Raw genomic sequence first — 21,770 nt, 5'->3', positions numbered from 1 at the left:
AACACTCACGAACAAAACATATTGAAATTCGACATATTTTTTAAGAGATCATGTTCAAAAAGGAGATATTGTACTTGAATTTGTAAACACCGACAAGCAATTGCCGGATATTTTCACAAAACCCCTAAGCGAGGATCGCTTTAATTTTATTCGTGGCGAGCTTGGAATGTCGATTTCTACTTAAAAAGTTTTGTTGTGGATGTGAAACTTGAATTTTTGTTAAAATGATATATATGTATTGCTACATTGATATGGAAACATTTTATCAGTTGAATGTTATCAAGTTCTTCATACATTTATTATCCTTAACAGTTTGTTATTCATAACTATGTATTTTTGTTCTGCATCTTGAGCTTAATTTAATTTTGCATACATTGATTTTTTTTTATTTTTGCTATTAGGCTTAATTTCGTTTATTTTTTTTTATTATTATTTTTTTTCATTTCACTAACAAGCTTCATTTTCTTTATTTATTTATTTATTTTATTTTTTCTTTTCTTCCCATTATTATTTTTTCCTTTCCATTTTTTTTTTTTTTTGCCATTAGGCTTAACTTTTATTTTTATTTTTTTTTTGCTTTTTAATTTCATTTTTTCGTACTTAAACATAAAAACAAAAACAAATCAAATTACAAATATTTACAAAAAAAAAAAACACCCTTCATTTTTTTTCGGCCAGACGCCGATCAAAATAAGCATAAAAAAAAACTAACCCTTCATTTTTTTTTTGGGCCCTACGCCGATCTTACTTCCTCGCCTCTTCCACCGCTCTTTTCTTTTTTTTATCACCTTAGGCGACGCTTGACTTCCCTGCCCCCGTGCTTTCGTCGAGAACGAGCTCTCCCCGCCGACTATCAAAAACTAAGAACGACGTTGTTCCAAATCGGGCCATGGAGGTGATTTTCCGTTTAAGCTCTTTATTTTCGGCCTTCCGTGCGCCTATCTCTGCTCGCGCATCCTTGTACATGCGCTGGAGCAAAGTGAGTTAGGCGTTGACCTGATGAAGCTCACTCGTCCTGTTCTACAATTGGTGAGCCAATTTTGTGACTGCAGCCACCGTCTCCATACAGGACGTCAGTGTGAAATGATTGGCTTTTATGTCAGATTGAGCTGCCATGATTTGGTCAATCGACATCATAGGAAGGTTAGGAAGAGGAATGATAGGAAGAGTAGGAGTATGGGCACTCAGCCCAGCAGCGCTTACCGGATCATTCTGGTCCGGAAAGAGAGTAAGGGGATGGGACGAAGCCATGTAGTAGGAGAGAGAGATGTAATCGAAAGGAGGGTCATTTTTTGGCAGCCTTTCTGCTCTCCTCAGTCTCTCTATTCTGTCTCTCGAGGAAGATGAAGATTGAAGAGAGTGATGAAGAAGAGATAGAAGAGAGTGAGGTGAAGAAAAAGAAGCAGACGAGTGTGATTAAGAAGAAGGTTGAAGAGAAGAGGTTGAAGAGAAGAAGACAAGGAGCGAGAGATAGTTGAGGTAAGCGGCAATCGAGCAGAGCTGCTTTTCTCGGCCAATGAAGCAAAAGCCAGGCCGCGTGGCAACCGCATTTTGTGAAAAACGAGAGAGACGCGTAAGAGTTGTATGTGTATGTATATATGTATATCTATGTTTTGATTATCTATTTTTTGATGCCATTTATCAATATCATTTTCCTCCTCTTCCTCCAGATTCTGACCCATGATTTGCTTTTGATAATGTCACATGGGAGAAATTATATGATATTATGTATTATGGTATTATTTTCAAATTATGGTACTATTTGAAAACTAATCTGATGATTATGTATTTATAATTTGATATCATGGTCTCATATCAGGTCTCCAATTAAAGCTTATTCATTACACATGTGCTAACCTATGTATTTAGAAATGAATTTATGGAGCATGACTTGAGGAGGAGCCTTTCTTACTTCCAAATCAAATCAAAACATCACCGTGTGCCATCATCAAAAAAGGAGAGATTGTTAGACTTATTTATTTTGATGATTTATTTAATTATGTTTTAATTTATTTGAAAGAGAAAAATAGAATCCAAAATTTATTTTGATGATTTATTTAATTATATTATAATAAAAATTTATTTTGATGATTTATTTGAAAGAGAAAAATAGAATCAAAATTTATTTTGTCCCATTATTTCTCACATAAACCTTTATCCTAAATGTTGTTAGAATGTATTTAATATTTGATTAAATCAGGAGTTCAAACAGCCCAAAACAAAGGTTCAAATAGCCTAGCACAATAGCAGGCCAAAAGGTTCAAGAGGTTCAAGTGGAATATATTCAAATTTGTAATGATGGAGTGGAAGATATTCAAATTAGTAATAATGGAAGTACAACGGCTATAAACAGCTATAATTTTCATTATATATACCAAATCCTCTAATGTAAACAAGTTACAAAAAACCTGAAAATATTCTTTAATCTATAATCACTCACATCTATTCTCAGAAATTATACACTGAGCCTTATAGCTTTAAGGCCATCTTTCCTGTGTGAGATTTTCAGAAAAATCAAAGGTTCATTTTATATATCTATCTTTGAGAGATATTTATTGTAAGCTTTCTTTGAAAGCATTTTTTCATTTCATCTTGAAAAAGTGTTGCAAACACTTGGTTTGTGTTTGTAGAGTAGTTTTTGAGATAAAAAGTACGAAAACTTGTTTGGTTTGCCTTTTTTCAAAAATGGTTTTGGAAAATTGTTTTGGAGAGAGAGTTTTAAAAAAAAAGTGATTGATTTGATGTGTATGAGAGAGAGTGATTTTGGAAAGTAGGTAATCAAACAAAATTTTAAGATTTTTTTTAAAAAAAAATTGTTTGGTTTGATTACTCTTGAAAATTTGTCTGTAGAGAATTTTTATCCAAAATTTTTCTGAAAAACAAACCAAACAAGACCTGTATTCGTAAAATCATGAGAGTGATTGTGAATCACTTAAGATTTGTAAGGGTTTGAGCTTGTGAAGTCTGTGTAAAATCTATGAAAGATTGCTCCATTTGTAAAGAGGTTGCTAGACCCCTCTGAAGCTAGAAGATAGTGAAAAATCTCAAGTGAAGCTTGAGGAGTGGACGTAGGCTGAGTTGAAGCCGAACCACTACAAATTTGTTTGTTTCTTTCTCCCTTATCTCTTTATTTTATTTTAAATTGCCATAGCTATATTTCACATTTTTACTGTGCTAAAATCATTAACTGACATTGTTGTTAAGACACTTGTTTTAACTATTTTTATTTCATTAATTATATTTATCTATTGTGCTAGTTATAATTTTTATTAGGGTATTATTAATTTTAATTATAAAAACCTAATTTACTTCCATTTTAGATTGTCTTTTGGGTAACATCATTATTTGTAATGAGATTAATAGTAATAAAATTCGTGGATGAATGTTATTAAGGCATTTGTTTCGTTAGGAATCTTTAATTATTATTTTGGAAAATTCTACCTTAATTTTGTATTCTTCTCAGTCTAAACATGTGAGTTGTTCATAGCATTTGCATGTATTTTCTCCTTCACATATTTCTTCATTGGAAAGGAAAGAATATATACATATTTCTCACATATATATGAGTATAATTTGCCAGAGTTAATGACACTTTTTACCATTATAGTTTAATTCAAATTTTATTGTGGTCCAATCTAATATATATATATATATATATTATTATAGTCTCTATAATTTTTAATTGAACTATTTGGTCTTTACATTTTACATTTATATTTAGTTTGATCCTTCTGTTCAAGTTGAAAGTTAATGTTAATGATTTTGGGACACTTATCAGTCTCCTAAAGTGTACATACAATAAATATTAATGAAAATTTAGATTGTGTTAACACCATAAATCTGCAATTTTTATTATTATTTATTTATATAATTGCAGGACACGTGGCATCCTCTTATTCATTTGGAAGTTAAAAGAAGTTATAGAGATAATGGAGAATATGAAGGACAAAGTGGATGAGTGGGAAGACAAAGTGGATGAGTGGAAGGACACATGGCAAGACAAGAATGAAGATGGAAGAAATGGGTAGTTACTAAGTAGTTATTGCTGTATTTTTTCTTCTATAAATAGCCATTAATGGCTACATTGTAAAGGATCCAGAATTCATAATCAAAGACACTTGATTTCAATATTTCTTGTTATTTTCCTTATCTTAGGAGTAGTTTAACATAGATTTATATTTCGAAGCATTTATTTTCAGCATTTCCATTTCGAAGCATTTTATGCACTTTCTTTTCGAAGCATAGGAGTAGAGGTAAGTAATTATTACTTTGATTGTTCACTCAATCATCTTTCTCCGTTCCCCATTCTTCTTTTAATTTTTCTTTTCTTTACACTTGGCAATCTTGAAGTCCTCTTCGTTGAGGCAAAAGAACCGTCAACACAATCGCTTGATAATTGGCTTGAATTTAATCTGTAAGGATTTTTCAATCCTTGCTGGCACGCTCGCATTTATGATATTTTCCTTCGTAGGAAAAATAAACCAACATTTTAGCCAACATTTTTTGGCACGCCCGGTGGGACGTCAAGTGTAATAAATGGAAAATGAATTGGATTTGTCCATTTCAAATAGTCTAGATGAAATTTATTGGCGTAAACAAGAAATTTTGGATCTTCAAGAAGAGATTCATTTTCTTGATGAAATAAATTTTCGTCCCTTACAATATTATTTGGTGGAAGAACAAAGACACCATTTAATTGGAGAAATTCATCAACTTGATATGGAAATTCGCCAATGGAATGATGAGTTATCAACTCTCACTACCAAGTCTTTAACTGAGGCCTTAATGGCCGGAATTGGTGAATTTTTTCAGAATTTTTCCATGGTTAAAAATAGCAAAAGCAAAGAGTTGATTTCATCAATGGCTCGGGGGGTTCAAGAATCCGTTTTTAAAGAGCCAAATTATGAAATTAACACAACGAAAGAGCATGTTCTTGAACCAAATTTGGCTAAGAATGATGTTCCATGTATGACTCGGGGGGTCCAAAAACCAAATTTTAGAGAGTCAAGTCATGAAAATAATATATCTATGGGTGATTTTCATAAGCCATTAATGGCTAACATGGAAAAACAACCCATTTTGCCAAATAATTATGAAAACCTATTCAGCAAAAGTCATGTTTTTAAAACAAACATGGTCAAGAACAATGAACAAGCCACTGTTCATGAATTCAAAATTTTTGACATTTTTCAAAATGTCAAAAAGTATAAATTTTCATGGTCACACTATACCATGACTTTTGGTGTTCAAAATCCTTTTTGGATTTGTGGTTCACATCAAAATATAATTATGATGATGTGGTTAATAAAATTAACAAATTGTTCTTATGAGTTCGAAGCACTAAGAACAAGGGATGACCATTTAAAATGCATGAACTTGGCTAGAAAAAGCCTTTGCATTTAAATAAATGGTTGAGAATGGCTTATCTTTTCAAATTGATGGCCAGTTGTTTGTATGTACACAATCAAAGCATCGAAGATACATTCGAAGCATCAAGAGTTGTTTCGAAGGTTGATTACTTCACATTCGAAGCTGTATAAAGCTTTGAAGATACATTCGAAACATCAAGAGTTGTTTCGAAGGTTGATTACTTCACCTTCGAAACTGTATAAAACTTTGAAAACTTTCGAAATGTGTACATCTCTTCAAATATATGTAAAATGACAATTAATTAGTTGTCGAATAATGCCTGTTTTTGGCATCATAAGTTGGCTCGAAGAACAACAGTTTTGGTGTCTTCGAAGAATTAATAAATTGGTTCGAAGCACAAAATTAATATTTTCATTAATTCTGTGTGAACCAGAACATATAAGTTTTGAATAACCACAATGTTGGCCAAAAACAGTTTCGAAAGCCGTTTTGCCATAAGTTGCTTCGAAAGCCGTTTTGCCATAATTTTGTAAGCTTCGAAGCACTCTATCTTGTATCAACAACAGCTTCGAAGAAATAATAATGGAGGTTATGAACCTTCGAAGCTTTGTCGAGTATTTTTGAGGATGTAATTCGTCTTTGGTCGGTTCCATCGACCTTCGAAGAATGATTTTGGTCCTTTATATCACTTTCGAAGCTTGTTACTAGTAATAATTCGAGTCATCTTGTCATAATTTCATACTCATTCGAAGCACTTTATTGGTGTTGTTACATCATTCGAAGCACTTTGCTGCTTAGGTTAGTCATGTGCTTGATTCGGCCCTTCAAAAATTCAAATAAACATCATTTTTAAGGGCCGCGGGGGGTAATGTTAACACCATAAATCTGCAATTTTTATTATTATTTATTTATATAATTGCAGGACACGTGGCATCCTCTTATTCATTTGGAAGTTAAAAGAAGTTATAGAGATAATGGAGAATATGAAGGACAAAGTGGATGAGTGGGAAGACAAAGTGGATGAGTGGAAGGACACATGGCAAGACAAGAATGAAGATGGAAGAAATGGGTAGTTACTAAGTAGTTATTGCTGTATTTTTTCTTCTATAAATAGCCATTAATGGCTACATTGTAAAGGATCCAGAATTCATAATCAAAGACACTTGATTTCAATATTTCTTGTTATTTTCCTTATCTTAGGAGTAGTTTAACATAGATTTATATTTCGAAGCATTTATTTTCAGCATTTCCATTTCGAAGCATTTTATGCACTTTCTTTTCGAAGCATAGGAGTAGAGGTAAGTAATTATTACTTTGATTGTTCACTCAATCATCTTTCTCCGTTCCCCATTCTTCTTTTAATTTTTCTTTTCTTTACACTTGGAAATCTTGAAGTCCTCTTCGTTGAGGCAAAAGAACCGTCAACACAATCGCTTGATAATTGGCTTGAATTTAATCTGTAAGGATTTTTCAATCCTTGCTGGCACGCTCGCATTTATGATATTTTCCTTCGTAGGAAAAATAAGCCAACATTTTAGCCAACAGATTGAAAGACTAAATTGAAATTGGATTTAAATTGCATGAATTAAATTATTCAATATAAAACTATATGGAACAAAGTGAGATTTGAATCAAAATACAAAAGTTAGAAGTGTAATTAACCATTTGCCATATTATTTTTTTACTCTTCAATGATTGACATTCCTCTAGTAATGTGAGATTTTCATAAGAAAATTTAAAAAAAAAAAATCAAAATTTTACTTAATTTGATAATATAATTCATATTAAAATTAATAATTATGAACCACTCTTCTATTTCAACTCATTCCAAATATTAAAATCATGAAGAAAAATGATCCGTAGCTCAAAATTTGGTGGCCCGAATTTGGCTCGAAGCCCAAAACGCCGTCGTTTTGGGCTTTGATATTTTTTTTTTCTTTTTTCTTTCCTCTTCATTCTTTTCGAACACAGAGACAGAGAGGGAAGAGAAGAGGAGGGAGAGAGAGAGAGAGAGAGAAAAGAGAGGAGAGAACCGAAGAGGCGATCGACGGTGATGGTCGGTGATGGTGGCGGCGATCGACGGCCCGATCTCCTCTTTCAAATTTTATTTATTTATTTTTTTCTAAGTAGATCTGGATCTGAAAAAAAAAATTATTGATAATGATAATGCTGATCCGGATCTGCAGACCAAAGGAATTTTTTTTTTTTTTTTTTGTTGATGAAGATGATGATGATGTTGAAGATGATGATGATGTTGTTGCAATTTGTTGATGTTGAGGTTGATGTTGATGAAGATGATGAACAAGATCTGCAGAAGAACAACGAAAAAAAAATGATGAAGATGGAGATCGGTTGATATTGAAGAGGATCTCGGTGTTGATGAAGAAGATGAACTCTGTTGATGCCGAAAATTTTTTAGTTGTTCTGGATCTTTAAAATTTTTTACATCATCTCCTGCTGTAGAAATTTTGATAAACACAAAGAGAGGTAATGATGATGTAAAGATCAAAAAAAAAAAAAATTCAAAATTTTTTTTTACATCATCTTCTTCATCGTCTGTAGAAATTTTTTTTACATCATCATCGCCATCACCAATTTTAGTTGTTCTGGATCTTTAATTTCAGTTTTCTTCAACATCATCACCAAATTTTTTTTTTTTTTTTGATGCAGAAATCAGAATGATCTGATTCTGATTTGAATGAACTGCCCAAAAAATTTCATTCTGATGTAATTTTTTTTACATTCAGAATTGGTGATGATGGTGATGGTGATGCCCAAAAAATTGGTGATGGTGATGATGATGTAAAAAAAATTGGTGATGATGATGATGAACTGCCCATAATTTTCATTCTCCGGAAAATTATTTTTTGGGAAGAGAATGATCTGATTTGAAAAAAAAAATTGAGAGAGAGAGAGATTGACATTTTGCAGAAATCAGAATGATCTGGCTCGATTGACATTTTTTGATGCCGAAGCTCAGCTCTTTCTTCTTCTTCTTCAGTTCAAAAAAAAAAAAAAACACCAAAACGATGACTTTCAAGCTACGAATCGGAACTGAATCATGAAAATTGAAAATTGTATTCTAATTATAGAACGAACCCTTTCAATTACACACACAAAAATAAATATATAATTGCATAAAAATCAAATGGTCCCCTTTTTCCATGCCCACTCTTTCTTTTTTGTGTTTCATTAAAAGGAACGATGTGCGTGTGAGACTACGAGAGAATATTAACCAAGTTTGTTGATATCCACGTGTCAAAAGCCCATTTCAGCAAGTCCTCCCGCAACACTTCCCGCAATTACGATAAAGGGAAAAGTTAGGGATCATGAAAATTTTGTCATGAAAATGATCATGAAAAATTTATGATCCTTTGATTACCTTGATTAGTGTGTGGTGCTTTATTCTAAGTGTAATCCAAGGATCACAAAGCTTTCATGATTATTTTCATGACAAAATTTTCATGATACCTAGCATTGCTGTTACGATAAATTGCGTTGCCCCATTTGAAAGAAGTGTGAGAATTAATTATACCTTATATCTTAATAGATTATAATTTATAATTATTAATTTGTTTGATGTAATTATGAAATTATAAATTTAAGTAGTAAAGTAGTATTTAGTTGATAAATTGTAAAATAATTTTTCTGTAAATTGTCTTTTTTGCCCTTATATGATATAAAAATGATAATTTTGTCATTTTTTTCAATTTTAATTAAAAAAAAATATTTCATTAATAAAAGTTAATATAATTAGTATTAATTAGTATCAATTAATATAAAAATTGATACATTTGATAAAAATGTAATAGAAGTATTATTGTCACAATTTGTTTCCATTATAAATTAATTATTATCAATTAATTGCTTAATTAGTATCAATTAATATTAATAATCAACAATTATTATTAATTAGTATCAATTAATAATTAATTCATTACAAAAATATACAATATTAATTTATTAATAATTAATACCAATTAATATTGATACCAATATAAAAATTGTTGATTTTTTTCTTTTTCATCACTTTTCTGTTCTCTTCTTCCTTTTTGTTAATTTTGTTTAATTTATTAATTCATTACATATTATTTTATTAATTTATTAACCGCTGTCGATGGCTAGGGTTTCCAGGAACAACGCAGATCGCGATTGTGATGGCGACAAACAACGCAGATCAAGAAAGAAATAGAGAGAGAGACAACGGTGGTTAGGGTTTCAGATCGCAAGGAAAGAGAGAGATATATATAGAGAGAGAGAGAGAGAGAGAGAGCACGGGTCGATCCTGACGGTGGCAAATAATGCCAGAGAACAACGCAGCCAGAGAGAGAGAGAGAGAGAGAGATGGCAGTGGTTAGGTTTCAAATCGCAAAAGCGATGGCGGTAGTGACGGGAGGTGACAACGAAGCAGATCGTGAGAGAGCGAGCAAACGAGAGAGAGAGAGAGAGAGGAGACAACGGTTCGTGAGAGAGAGCTCTGGTTTGTTAGCCGAAAAATCACCTACTTGAAATCTTTTCTCTCTCTCTCTCTCTCTCTCTCCAGTGAGCAAATGAAAAGTGTTTTGAGAAAATTAGTTTATATACTTGGGTTTTTGGTAATAGTTAAAATTGATGAGGGGCATTTAAGTAATTTTGCCCATCAATTTTCAGCTTTCCGTTTAAGCTGAAATAGAAAAGCAGCTCTTCTTCCATTCAAAGAAAAAGCTGAAAATCAGTTTATGAAAAGCTATAATTTACGCTATTAAGCTACACCAAACACACAAAAATAATTTATTTTAAGTTATAAGTTGACTAGCCTCGTTTGGAAACAGGCTAATTTAGTAACTTTTTGGCTATTTGGCTAAAATATGAGCTAAAAAAAGCTAGTATGTTTGGGATGACTTTTTACGAAAAGATGTGCAAAAAGTAGAGAGAAAAGAGAATCTTTGACTTTTTGGTATGAGTTGTTGACTTTTTGGCTAATTTAGTAACTTTTTGACTTTTTGGCTAAAATGGAGAGTTCCCAAACGAGGCCTAAAAATTGAAAATAAGCTGTGCCAAACAGGTACATTGTCCTCCATGGAGTATAGACAAATTATAAATAATCCTACAATTTTAACATAATCATTATATATGACTAAAAAAAGACCCTTTCATGATAAATATCTGGTATTTTGGTTGACGCTATTACAACTCAATATGGTGTGGAGGAGTGGTTTCAAGTACTCTCTTTCAAATCCTTATGGTGTATTTCACGATAATGTTCTGACCGATTGTCTCTCCAATACTCACTCCTAGAACGCTCCAATAACTTTTAAACTTAAAAAAAAAAAAAAAAAAAAAAAATTGTTATATTTATTTAATTTTCTCGTGAAATAATTATTTTGCAATACTTATGTAAGAAATTATGTTCAATTAGTAATGCACTGAAACTAATTCAATGTTTTTTTGATGCATATATGTTAGCCTTTCTGGAACAAAATTTCTAATTCTACCCTTGCTAAGATGTTTTACATGGTTAGTAGCCACTTTTATGCTTGGTCAGAGGTAGAGAAGGTACTCCCCTAAGAAAGAGAATGTAGTCGTAACTTTAAAATAAGGTAAACATCAAAGCCTATACTTGTTATTCCTCTAGTTGTACTATGGTCAGTGTGGAAGCACAGGAAAGAATGTTTATTTAAGGCATCTAATCCAAATTTGATTGAGTTGTGTGATTTGATTAAAATAAGAATTGCATTGTGGATGAAAGCATGCTTCAAGGAGTATCATTTTATGTTCATGACTTTTCACTTAATTTGAAGCAAGTCAAGACATGTTTGGGAGGTTTTTGAAGCATATCCGATGTTGCAGCTGATATTGGTAGCATGGGTGTTGGTAGTACAAGTAGGTTGTTGCTTTGTTGTTTCTTATGTTTTGGGTGTTGATTTCTAACTCTTGTTTTGTCTGGTTGGTCACTCTCCAACCTCACGTGGAGCTAGCAAATGATTATGCTTGCTCGTTAGTATTAACCCAGTTATGATTGATGAAATAGTTGCGATGCTCTTTGCTTTCCCCCTCTCCCTTTTGATTTTCCTTTATTGATTGATGTCATTTGTATTGCCATTGATTATCAACAATAAAATACTCTTTTTTACTGATAAAAAAAAAAAGCCTATTCATGTTTAAGTTTTCTATTTATATATTATTACTCACAGGGATTCCTAGCACCCCCATCAAATTTTAAAATATCTTTACTCTTTTTTTTTAATATTAGTATTGTGAATATTTTATTTCATATAGTTTTATTACATTAAAAAAGTAAGAGACCCCATTAAATAGGGATCCACCTATTAGAGACCTAATGATTGAGGAGTTTAAATTATTATGTTTGGTTGATAATGCCAAAAGTTCAAAATTGGATTTTTTTTTTCCAAAGATCTGGGCGTTACTTTTCTTTGTCTATAAAGGCAAACTCTTGCAAATGACCAAACTAGCTAGGCATATATATTGTTTCCAAAACCCTAAAGAAACCAAACCAAATGCTCATCTCTCTCTTTCTTTCGATTGGAGATGGCAATGATAGATGGCGGTGAACCAACGTTCGACGACGGTCACGAGTCCTCTCTCTCTCTCTCTCTCCGATCGCTCTTTTTTTTCCCTCTACTCACTCTCTCTCACTCCCTCACTGTTCGCTGCCAACACCACTCCATCAAGGTTCGCCGCCGACACCATTCCCTCACTGTTGACTACCGACACTACCACATCCGTCGATGAAGTCTCACCGCACTACAACTCCTCTTCTTTTCTAGAAACCCCAGATCTGATCCCAAGTCCACCTAAGCCACATTTTTATTTTCCATATCCAAAGGTCATCTTTTTTCAGAGCTTTGCCGCCCCGACAATCTCTCTGGTTGCATAAGACAAAGGCGAACCATCTTAAACTTGATCCGGATCTAGATCTGAGAGAAAGACAGAGATCTGTGGTAGATCTGGATCTGGATCTGAGATGTGGTAGATCTGGATTTGAAATCTGAATCTGTAGTACCTACCTCCATTCATCTTAGCTTTTGCATTTTAATTTATTTTTCTCTTCAATTATTAGAGTAATCAAGATTTTGAATGTTCTCGTTTCCTCTTTTCTAGTATTTCATTTTTTGATTATGCACATATATGTATACTAGTGGGTGGCACACACGATGTGTGTGCAATTTAAATAAGTAGGAATAAAAAAAATAATAATGAAATTAATATTATAATGTATACTTAGTTTAAGTGATATGAGTTCTCGTACTTTAACCCATGGTCATGGGTTCAAGCCTTGCCCATCTCTTTGTTTAACTTTTTTTTTTTTTTAAAGATAAAAAATACTGCCACATGGCATGAGGAGAGTAAAGCTTCAGGACACCAAAGTTCCTGTTCACTTTATAATAGTATAGAAGATTAGCGGCTGAGGCACACGCCATGCATGTGCAAATTCAGCAAAAAGTTATATTATTTTTTTATTATATTTTTTAATAATAATATACATATAAATTATAAGTGTAATGTAATGCAAGTTAAATATTTCTAACTATGTGTAATATAACATTTACTTGGTATATATTTTAAACAAAAATATGAACAATATAATATATACAAATCTTTTAAAAATATACAACATTTCCTAATTTTCATCACCAAATATATATATATATACATACATTATGAATTCATAAAATTATGAGAAACATCATGAAAAAAAATTAAATATCTATTTTTAATTTTAATAACTTTATTATATATCATGAAAAAAGAAAAATGAAAGAAATAAAAAGAAGGGAAAATTGGCCTAAGGTCCCTCCTCTACTTTTGATATGAGGAGAGGTCCTTTATAATATGTTTTGATGGCTAAGGTCCCTCAAATTTATTTTAGGTTATAAAGTACCTAAATTACCCTTCCTTTATAACATAAATTTGTTTGAATATTATATTGTTGACTTAACTGATAGATTTTGGAAACCGAATTTGAAGTGGAGATTTTGTCGGAGTTTTCATCGGAGATTTCAGTGGAGATTTTATGGTGGAGATTTCGTCGGAGATTTCAGTGGAGTTGACGAGAAAGATTGCTACGATCGTGTAGAATTCGTTGGAGATTTCGTCGGAGATTTCAGTGGTGTGATAGTTTGTTGATCGCGTAGATTTTCAGTGGAGTTGAATCAGGTTTGTTTTCGATGGAGATAGCACATGCATTTTGATTTTGGTTTTGAATTTTTGTGTAGAGAGAGGCCAGCTTGATAGAGTTGATTTTTATTTTTGGAATTAATTGTTTATTATTTGTTTTTTAATCAATTTGAAAGAGTGTTGACAGTGTGTTGATCGCGTAGGTTTTTGAGTTGAGTTGAATTAGGTTTGTTTTCGATTTAGATTCCAAATGGATTTTGATTTTTGTTTAGAGAGAGGCCAGCTTGATAGAGTTGATTTTTATTTTTGGAATTAATTTTTCATTCTTTGTTTTTTGATCAATTTCAGATAGTGTTGACAGTGTAGGTGATTTTGATGTTTAGAGTTCATTTTTGGTGCTCTGTTTTTTATCAACATGCTGATGAATGATAAGTTGTGTTCTATGTTTTTTCAAACCAGAGAAATTTCATTTTCTGCACTATTGTTTGTGTAGTCCAGAGGAAATTATAAGTGCATATGGACATATTATTAGAAGTTTGTAATGGAGATAGAATATGAGAAAGTGAATGTAAGTTCATAAATTTCTCTATACTTGTATTTGTAGTTCAGAGAAAATTGTAAGTTTGTTACTCACTTTCAGTTTGTAGTTCAGAGAAAAGTATTTCTCTGGACTTGTATTCTATGTGATTTTTTTTCTATAATTGTGTTTAATTGTTAGCAGTAAATTTCTCTGTGATTCATTAAGTTTCTGTGATTTTGTTTTTTATCATCTTGAAGGTGAATATCAATTTGTAGATGTCTTTGGAGTTTTATTTTAAGTTCAGAGAAAATTATAATTTTTAAAAATTTCTCTAGACATTTATGTTGTTCTTGTGAAGTGTTTCTGTGATTTTTTTTGTTGTTTTTTGTTTCAGTTTCAATGGATAGTGCAGTGTTGTTGTTGTGCAAATATGGGAATGATACTATTGTCATTAATGTTTCATGCGAATTGAATTTTGAGGAATTGGTTGGCATTTTGTGTAAAACATGGGAGAATTTGAAACCTGAGACTATGTGTATTTCATATTCTATTTTGGGCCATCCGAATTGTATGGTTCGAAATAATATTGATTTTCTGAATATGTTGAGGGTTGTTTGTGCACGCGGTGTTGATATAGTTGATGTTTCAGTTAGTAGATGTAGTACTTCTGATGAAGAGGATGAATTGGGGTCTAATTGGGTAGATGTTGTGGATGGTGAGTGTGATAGGCTGGTGGATGTTGAAAGGAATTCACTCTCTAAGTTTTGTTCTCACCAAGAAAAGGTGTTATTGTCGGCTAGTTGGCGGAATAATATTACGAGTGTTAGACAAAAGTTTGAGGGTGGTGTGGTTGAGTTTCGTACTTTTTTATGCAAGTGTGCTATTGAGGTTGGTTTTCAGTTTACGTATGTTAAAAATGACAAGCTGAGGGTTACGGCAGAATGTGCATATAAGGAATCAACGGGATGTATGTGGCGTGTACATGCTTCTGTTGAAAAAACAAATGGGTTCTTCTACATAAGGACTTTGAACAATGAACATACGTGTGGTGTGGCGGTTCGTACGAGTAAACATTCGAGGATGACTTCCAGCTTGGTTTCTGGGCTGATACTTGAAGAGGTAAGTGCAAAACCTTTAACTCGTCCAGTGGATGTTGTGAAAGAAATGAAAGACAAGTATGGGGTCTCAATTAGTTATAACTGTGGTTGGTTGAGTGTTGAAAAGGCAAAATGTAGTACATATGGGGATTCTTGTTTGTCATTTGATCAATTACGGTGGTATTTTGATAAGGCATTGAAGAACAATCCAGGGAGTCGTTTTGAGTTAGATTTTGAAGATAACAAGCGTTTCAAAAGAGTGTTTGTGGCTTTTCATGCATGCATTGCTGGTTTCAAATATTGTCGATCATTGCTTTTTCTTGATGGAACATTTTTGAAAAGACGATACAAAGGAGTTATGCTTGCTGCAACGGGGAAAGATGGGAATGAAGGTAATTGTAAATATATCTATTTTTATCTAAGTATGTGAATTTTCTATACATGTAGGAATTGAGTGAATGTGAATTTTCTCTGGTTTTGGCCACTGTGTGGATTTTCTATTGTTGTGGCCACTGTGAGAATTTTCAATGGATTTTTGTCAGTGTATGAATTTTCTCTGGATGTTGTCATTGTGTGAATTGTATCTGTAGGTGGTCACTAAGTGAATTTTCTCTGTATATTATGATTGTGTGAATTTTCTCTGTAGCTGGTCACTAAGTCAATTTTCTCTGGATGTTGCCAATGTGTGAATTTTCTCTGGATGTTGGCAGTGTCAAACTTCTCTGGTTGTTTATTGTTCTATTTTTCTCTGTTGTTTTGTAGGTGGTCACTAAGTGAATTTTCTCTGTATATTATGATTGTGTGAATTTTCTCTGTAGCTGGTCACTTATTCAATTTTCTCTGGATGTTGCCAATGTGTGAATTTTCTCTAGATGTTGGCAGTGTCAAACTTCTCTAGTTGTTTATTGTTCTATTTTTCTCTGCATGTGTGTATCTAATATGCTTGTTCCTATTTGTTTTGTAGGTTTTTTTCCTGTAGCTTTTGCTGTTGTTGATGCTGAAAATAAAGACAATTGGTGTTGGTTTCTTGAACATTTATATGGAGTATTAGGATCAGAAAGGGTGATAAGTTTCATATCAGATCGACATTGTGAAATTGTGGAGGGAATTGCTAGGTTTTTCCCTAACTGCTTTCATGGATTTTGTCTGGAACATCTAAAGAGAAATTTGAGGGATAAGTTGTCATGTGGAAACACAAATTTGGTTAGGGAGACGATTGTGTCCAAGTTTTCAGAATGTGCATATGCTCCAACAAAGGCATCATTTCATTTCAAGTTAAATGAGTTAAAAAGTGAGGGAGGAGACATTGTGAGTGTTTTCTTGAGAAGTTTACCATATGAAAATTAGAGTGATGCATATTTTGCAGGGAAACGTTATGGTGAGATGTATTCAAATGTTGCTGAGTCATTCAATTCATGGATACGAGAAGCTCGGCACTTGCCAATAACAAATTTGGTGGACATGATACGGTTGCAAATCATGAATATGAGGTCTGATAGGAGGCTGCTCTCTAGTAAATGGAATAAAATTTTGTGTCCTCGTATGGATAGTGTGTTGGAGAAGTCTTTTTTGGACGGGAGGACATGGAATGTGAGTTTATCATCTGATAATGTCTTTGAAGTGCATTGTTTTCCTTCGGTTATGGTTGATCTTGGGTTGAGAACTTGTTCATGTCAAAAATGGGAAATAAATGGGTATCCATGTCAACATGCTGTTGCTGTAATTTTTAGGAGTGGAAAGAATTTGAATTCATTTGTTGAACCATTTTTTCATGCTGATATGTATCGTCAAGCATACTCCTTTTCGATTGGCCCAGTTCCAACTGTTGAAAAACCTGTGTGTAGCATTGAAGATGCTATGATTTTACCTCCATTGAGCAAGAGACCTGCTGGGAGGCCGAAGAAGAACAGAATTGCTTCTACTGTAGAGTTTAAAAGGGTGATTAAGTGTAGTCGTTGTAAGAGTATTGGTCACCATAATAAGAGGACATGCAAGGAACCTTTGTTAAATAGTTGAGGATTATACATTTTGTTGATGGAATAATACATTTGATGATTACTTTGTGTATTTTGTTTTGTGAAATGTATTTTTTGGACAGTGTATATAATAATATCAATCAAATTCATCCAGAAAAATTTTTCAATATCAGTTAAAGTGTGTTTGTTGATATATACTATAGGCAGTGGGTTTGTAGTACCTGTCAAATTCATCCAGAGAAATTTTCCTATGGCAAAAAAAATTCTCTTTGTTGTGTTTTGAAGCTTCATATTCATCCACATAAATTTGACAATGGCAGACTAAAGTACTGTGTGGATTGTGTTTTTTGAATTTGATAATTGTTTTGTACTAACACAGTGCATTAGAGATTGAATGATCATATAGGCACCTTCTTTGGTGAGATATGAGTTAAATTTATCTGTAAATTTCTGGTAGCTTCATATCAGTCATTTCAAGAAATGTGCACAGCAGACAGAGCGTTCAAAAAATTATTGTACAACCAAGAAACAAAATCAAGCTCTTTGGAATTTCTCTGAGTTGAGAATTTCTCTGGACTCACTTCAACTCAGAAATGTGTCAAAGCCAGAGAAATTTTCATCCAGAGAAATTTTTCACCATCAGAGAAAACTATATGGGCATTGTGTTCTGAAATTTGAAATTCATGCAATGAAATTTTCCAGTGGCAGATAAAATTACTGTGTGCTTTGTGTTTTGTTGAGTTTGATGATTGTTTTGTACCAACACAAAGTTTTACAGATTACATGATCATATAGGTATCCCCTTGGGACGATACAAGTTAAATTTCTCTGTGAATTTCTGGTAGTTTATACTAGAGAAATTTCTGCAGACAATTTTCTCTGGCAGACAATTTTCTCTGTGAATAACAATAAAAAAAAATATATATATATATATATATATATTTAACCATCGATAGGTATGAAATTTACATTAGTCGAAATAAAAAAAAATGAAATTTAGATTAGTCAAGAAAGGATATATACATATATGTCAAGGATCATCATTCCTTCAATGTATCAACAAGAAAGGATATATACATATATGTGAGACAATTTTCTCTGTGTGGATATGTACATTGTCTTCCTTTCACTAGTTTCACTATTACATTTGTGGTTCTTCTGGGGTATTTCAATTGGTTCAGTCCATGACCGGCCAACTTCGGTCACAAATCTCTCTATGAGTTCTGCCCTCATCAACCTTATCTCTTGTGTGGACAATTTGGAGCTGATAGGTTCATGCTTGCTATATTGTTTCATTATATAGCAGACAAAGAGGCCACAATCCAGACTGCATACAAATTATAGGTATGGTTAGTTTTAAGAAACATGCAATTCAAATTATCTTATTTATAGATGTATGAAACTTACGAATCGCTTTTCTTATTGTGGAGCATTGTTGACATACTCAAAGTCATAACTTGTGTTTTGTGAGTTTATTAATTTGAAAGAGGGTTGTGATTGAGCGTCTCTTTCAAGATAAGCTTGCAAAAAATTCTCCACGTAATCTTGCTGCAAAAAAATAATTTTTATATAACAGAGAAATTTACGGACAAGTCAATGGGATTCTATGAAAATTATCATCACATAAAGATGATGATGGATCAGAGAAATTTGCACTCGTTACCAATTGTTTTGCATCTTTGACATATTTGTCTTCTGCATCATCTCTCCTTGGCCTCAGTGAGTTGTAGAACCTCCATAAATTGTCTTGTTTGTCCAGGACAAGCAAGGTCCAGTGATTTCCATGTGTGGACTTCTCATTACCTCCAGTATTTATTGGGAAATAGAGGAACCTATAGTTCTTCCATGCTGTTTCAATATGCTTGTCAAATAAGGACACTCGAAAACTTTGATTTTCTGTCATGTTGATGAAATTCTGTGCTCAGAGAAAATCAAAAAATGGTTTTGTTAGTGACACAACTGACTTCAAGAAGTATATTAAGAAGAGAAAGTAGAAAGTAAATTCCAGAGAAAATCAAATAAAATAGTAGTAACATACTAAGCACATGGATGTGAAAAAAAATGAGGTTGGTTGTTGTTTCTCTCTCATTTGGTCAGCCAAAAGGATCTCTCCATAGCCATCAATGACCTGAAAAATATGATTTATAATTGTAATAGTGTTTTATAAAGGCTGATGGAACATTGCAGAGAAATGTTGATGAAAGGGAAAGACTTACATTGTTGGCAATTTCTTTTTGCTTTATGAGGTTTCCAATGTCTTCAAAGGTAATGATATTCAACTCACTTGTCCAAATTAAAGCTCTACAAGATGACAAAGAAGGGATTGAATTGTTGTTAATGCAACATAAGTTTGTAATTTGTTGTTTGTTATGTTCTATTTTGTTTGTTGTACTTACTCAAGCCCAGACACATTTGATATGTGCTGCAAGATGTCTTTTATATGATCTTTTATCAATCTTGAAATGGGAAGAGTTTGTGGAAAGACCCAAGATTTTTTGATGTTTATAGGTTGAGGCAAGACGTATGCATCAGCATCAAGCACTTCTTTGTCTTTCGTGCTTTGCTCAACTTGTTTTGCAGCTTGTTTTGAAGCTCTAGTCACTTTCGCAACTTTCGGATATTGGAATTCTGGATCATGCTGCTTTTCCTTCCTTTCTTTTGCCTTTAAATTTTTTATCATTGAGGTCGGATCTTTTTTGACTGTAGGCAGTGAAAATATTAGGAAAAGTGAAATTTCTCTGAAGCAACAAATGATATTTCAATATGTAAATTTATTTAATTCAATATTTTGCAGTTACCATAGAGTTTCTTCTTTTGTTTCGGTTGTTGTTTGTGTGGCATTTGCTCTTGTTGGGTTGTTGGTTGTTGTTCCACTTGCATTCCAACTATACACAGTGAAAATCAAACAAGCCCCAAAAATGGAATAAGAAAATATACAGAGAAATGAAAATGAGCAGTAGAAATATAACTAATGTGTTGAGAGAGATATAACTTCTAGAGAAAATTACCAATGACAGAGAAAATTATAATAAATAGAAATTTCTCTGAGTTATGATGGCACAAGGACATAACTTTTTGTGGCTCAAGATTTTCACTGACCTTGTGGTTGAAGTTGTGTTGGTGTTCGGTATGGTTGTGTTGCTAGTTGGACGGATAGTTCTTGAACTTGTTCATGCAATTTGGCATTTTCAGTTTCAAGCTCCGAATTTGAACACCTCAACTGTTGAATTGTTTTTGCATCGTCTGCTTTTTCAACCTCCAACATCCTTAGTTTCATTCGGATTGTGCTTTCTTTTTCTTTAAGTTCTAAGTTATGTGATGTCAGGATTCTTATTGAAATATCCTTTTCAGCAAGTAATTCCATCCAATTTCTGTCTTCTTCTTTTTTAGATTGAGACAGTGCCTTCAGTCTTTGACGTAGATCAGCAATTTGGGCATCCTTTGATTCCTCAAATTCTTCAGGCTGATGCATTGTTGAGCCACAAATGCCATCATGTTGTTGGTCCATCGGCTCATTATTTTCTTCTTCATCACTTTCATCCCTGTTCTCTTCTTCTTGTTCATCTTCATCTTCATCTTCTTGTTCACTGTCTTCTTCTTTCTGTTCATTTTGTTCTTTGTCTTCTGGTTCTATTTCTTCACTATCTTTGCTGGTTTCTTCTTCTGTGCTGCTTGCTTGATGTTCTTGTCCATTGCTGGCTTCGTATTCTTCTGTGTTGCCTTCTTTTTGTTCATTCCCTCCATCTTCAGATGGATCTTGTAATGTCTCCTTGAATATGACAATTGCCTTTTTTAATTCTTTCTTCGTCTTTTTGCCAAGACAGAACTCCTCAAATGGGTTTTTGACTAGCTGCTTGTTATCAATCTGTAACAGGAGACTCTTTCATTAGAGAAATGTTACAAAATTCACTGAGAGAAAAAATTCAAATAAGGAAAATAAAATTCATCTAAATGATACTAATTGGAAACAAACTTCAGAGAAAATTGTATTGGGCCAGAGAAAATTAGAGACATGGAGTTAATTTTATGGGGCAGAGAAAATTATGAAACAGTGAAATAAACAGTGTTTATAAGTTAATGTTTTACTATATTTGTGTCAGAGAAATTTGAATTCCAGTGAAAATTCATTAGAATGGTAGAAATAAACAGTGTTTATCAAAGATGCAAGGCACACAAGTTATGGGCAGAGAAAATTACACACAAGGAGATAAAATTTGATGGGCCAGAGAAAATTATGTAACAAAGAACATAATTCAGATATTAGAGAAAATCAATCAGGGCATATAAGTTAATGTGTTACAATTGTGGTCAGAGAAATTTGGATGGCAGAGAAAATTGATTACAATGGCAGAAATAGACCAGTGGTAAGCAAAGAAGAAAACATAAATTGATATTTCAGAGAAAATTAATCTTAATCAATCAATGCACAAGGAGGGAAACAAAGCAGTGGTCAGAGAAATTTTGAAATTTCACTGAGATTTCAGTAGCAATAGGAATCTAACCTGTCGAGGTGCAAGAGAGTGGACTGGTGTCTTCTGCAGCTGTTTCGTTAAGGTTTGAAGGATCCACTTGGCACATCTTGGGAAGTCTGTTGTGTTACTGTCTTCCGAGTCAATGATAGTTGCATGTTCACATAGCCAATACTGTGATGAAAATGAAAGTAAATAAAATTTTGTAAACGCACAAATT

General features: G+C 32.9%; 1 protein-coding gene across 1 annotated transcript in view; it reads right to left on the bottom strand.

Moving 5' to 3' along the window:
- LOC145791593 (uncharacterized) overlaps positions 1-21,770 on the bottom strand; it is a 29,017-nt gene that overhangs the window by 6,481 nt on the left and 766 nt on the right. The window contains exons 2-8 of the mRNA XM_082871962.1: positions 21,584-21,724; positions 20,181-20,946; positions 19,880-19,966; positions 19,478-19,781; positions 19,298-19,382; positions 19,120-19,209; positions 18,914-18,996 (exon numbers count right to left, since the gene is read on the bottom strand). Of these exons, the coding sequence (XP_082728088.1) occupies positions 18,914-18,996; positions 19,120-19,209; positions 19,298-19,382; positions 19,478-19,781; positions 19,880-19,966; positions 20,181-20,946; positions 21,584-21,724 (1,556 nt within the window). The remainder of the gene's footprint in view (positions 1-18,913; positions 18,997-19,119; positions 19,210-19,297; positions 19,383-19,477; positions 19,782-19,879; positions 19,967-20,180; positions 20,947-21,583; positions 21,725-21,770) is intronic.

Source organism: Camellia sinensis, chromosome 5 (assembly GCF_055761805.1).
Source record: "Camellia sinensis isolate YWXY chromosome 5, ASM5576180v1, whole genome shotgun sequence".
Classification (NCBI taxonomy): Eukaryota; Viridiplantae; Streptophyta; class Magnoliopsida; order Ericales; family Theaceae; genus Camellia; species Camellia sinensis.
The sequence above is the reverse complement of the archived record's forward strand: the minus strand, read 5'-3'. Positions and strand labels throughout refer to the sequence as shown.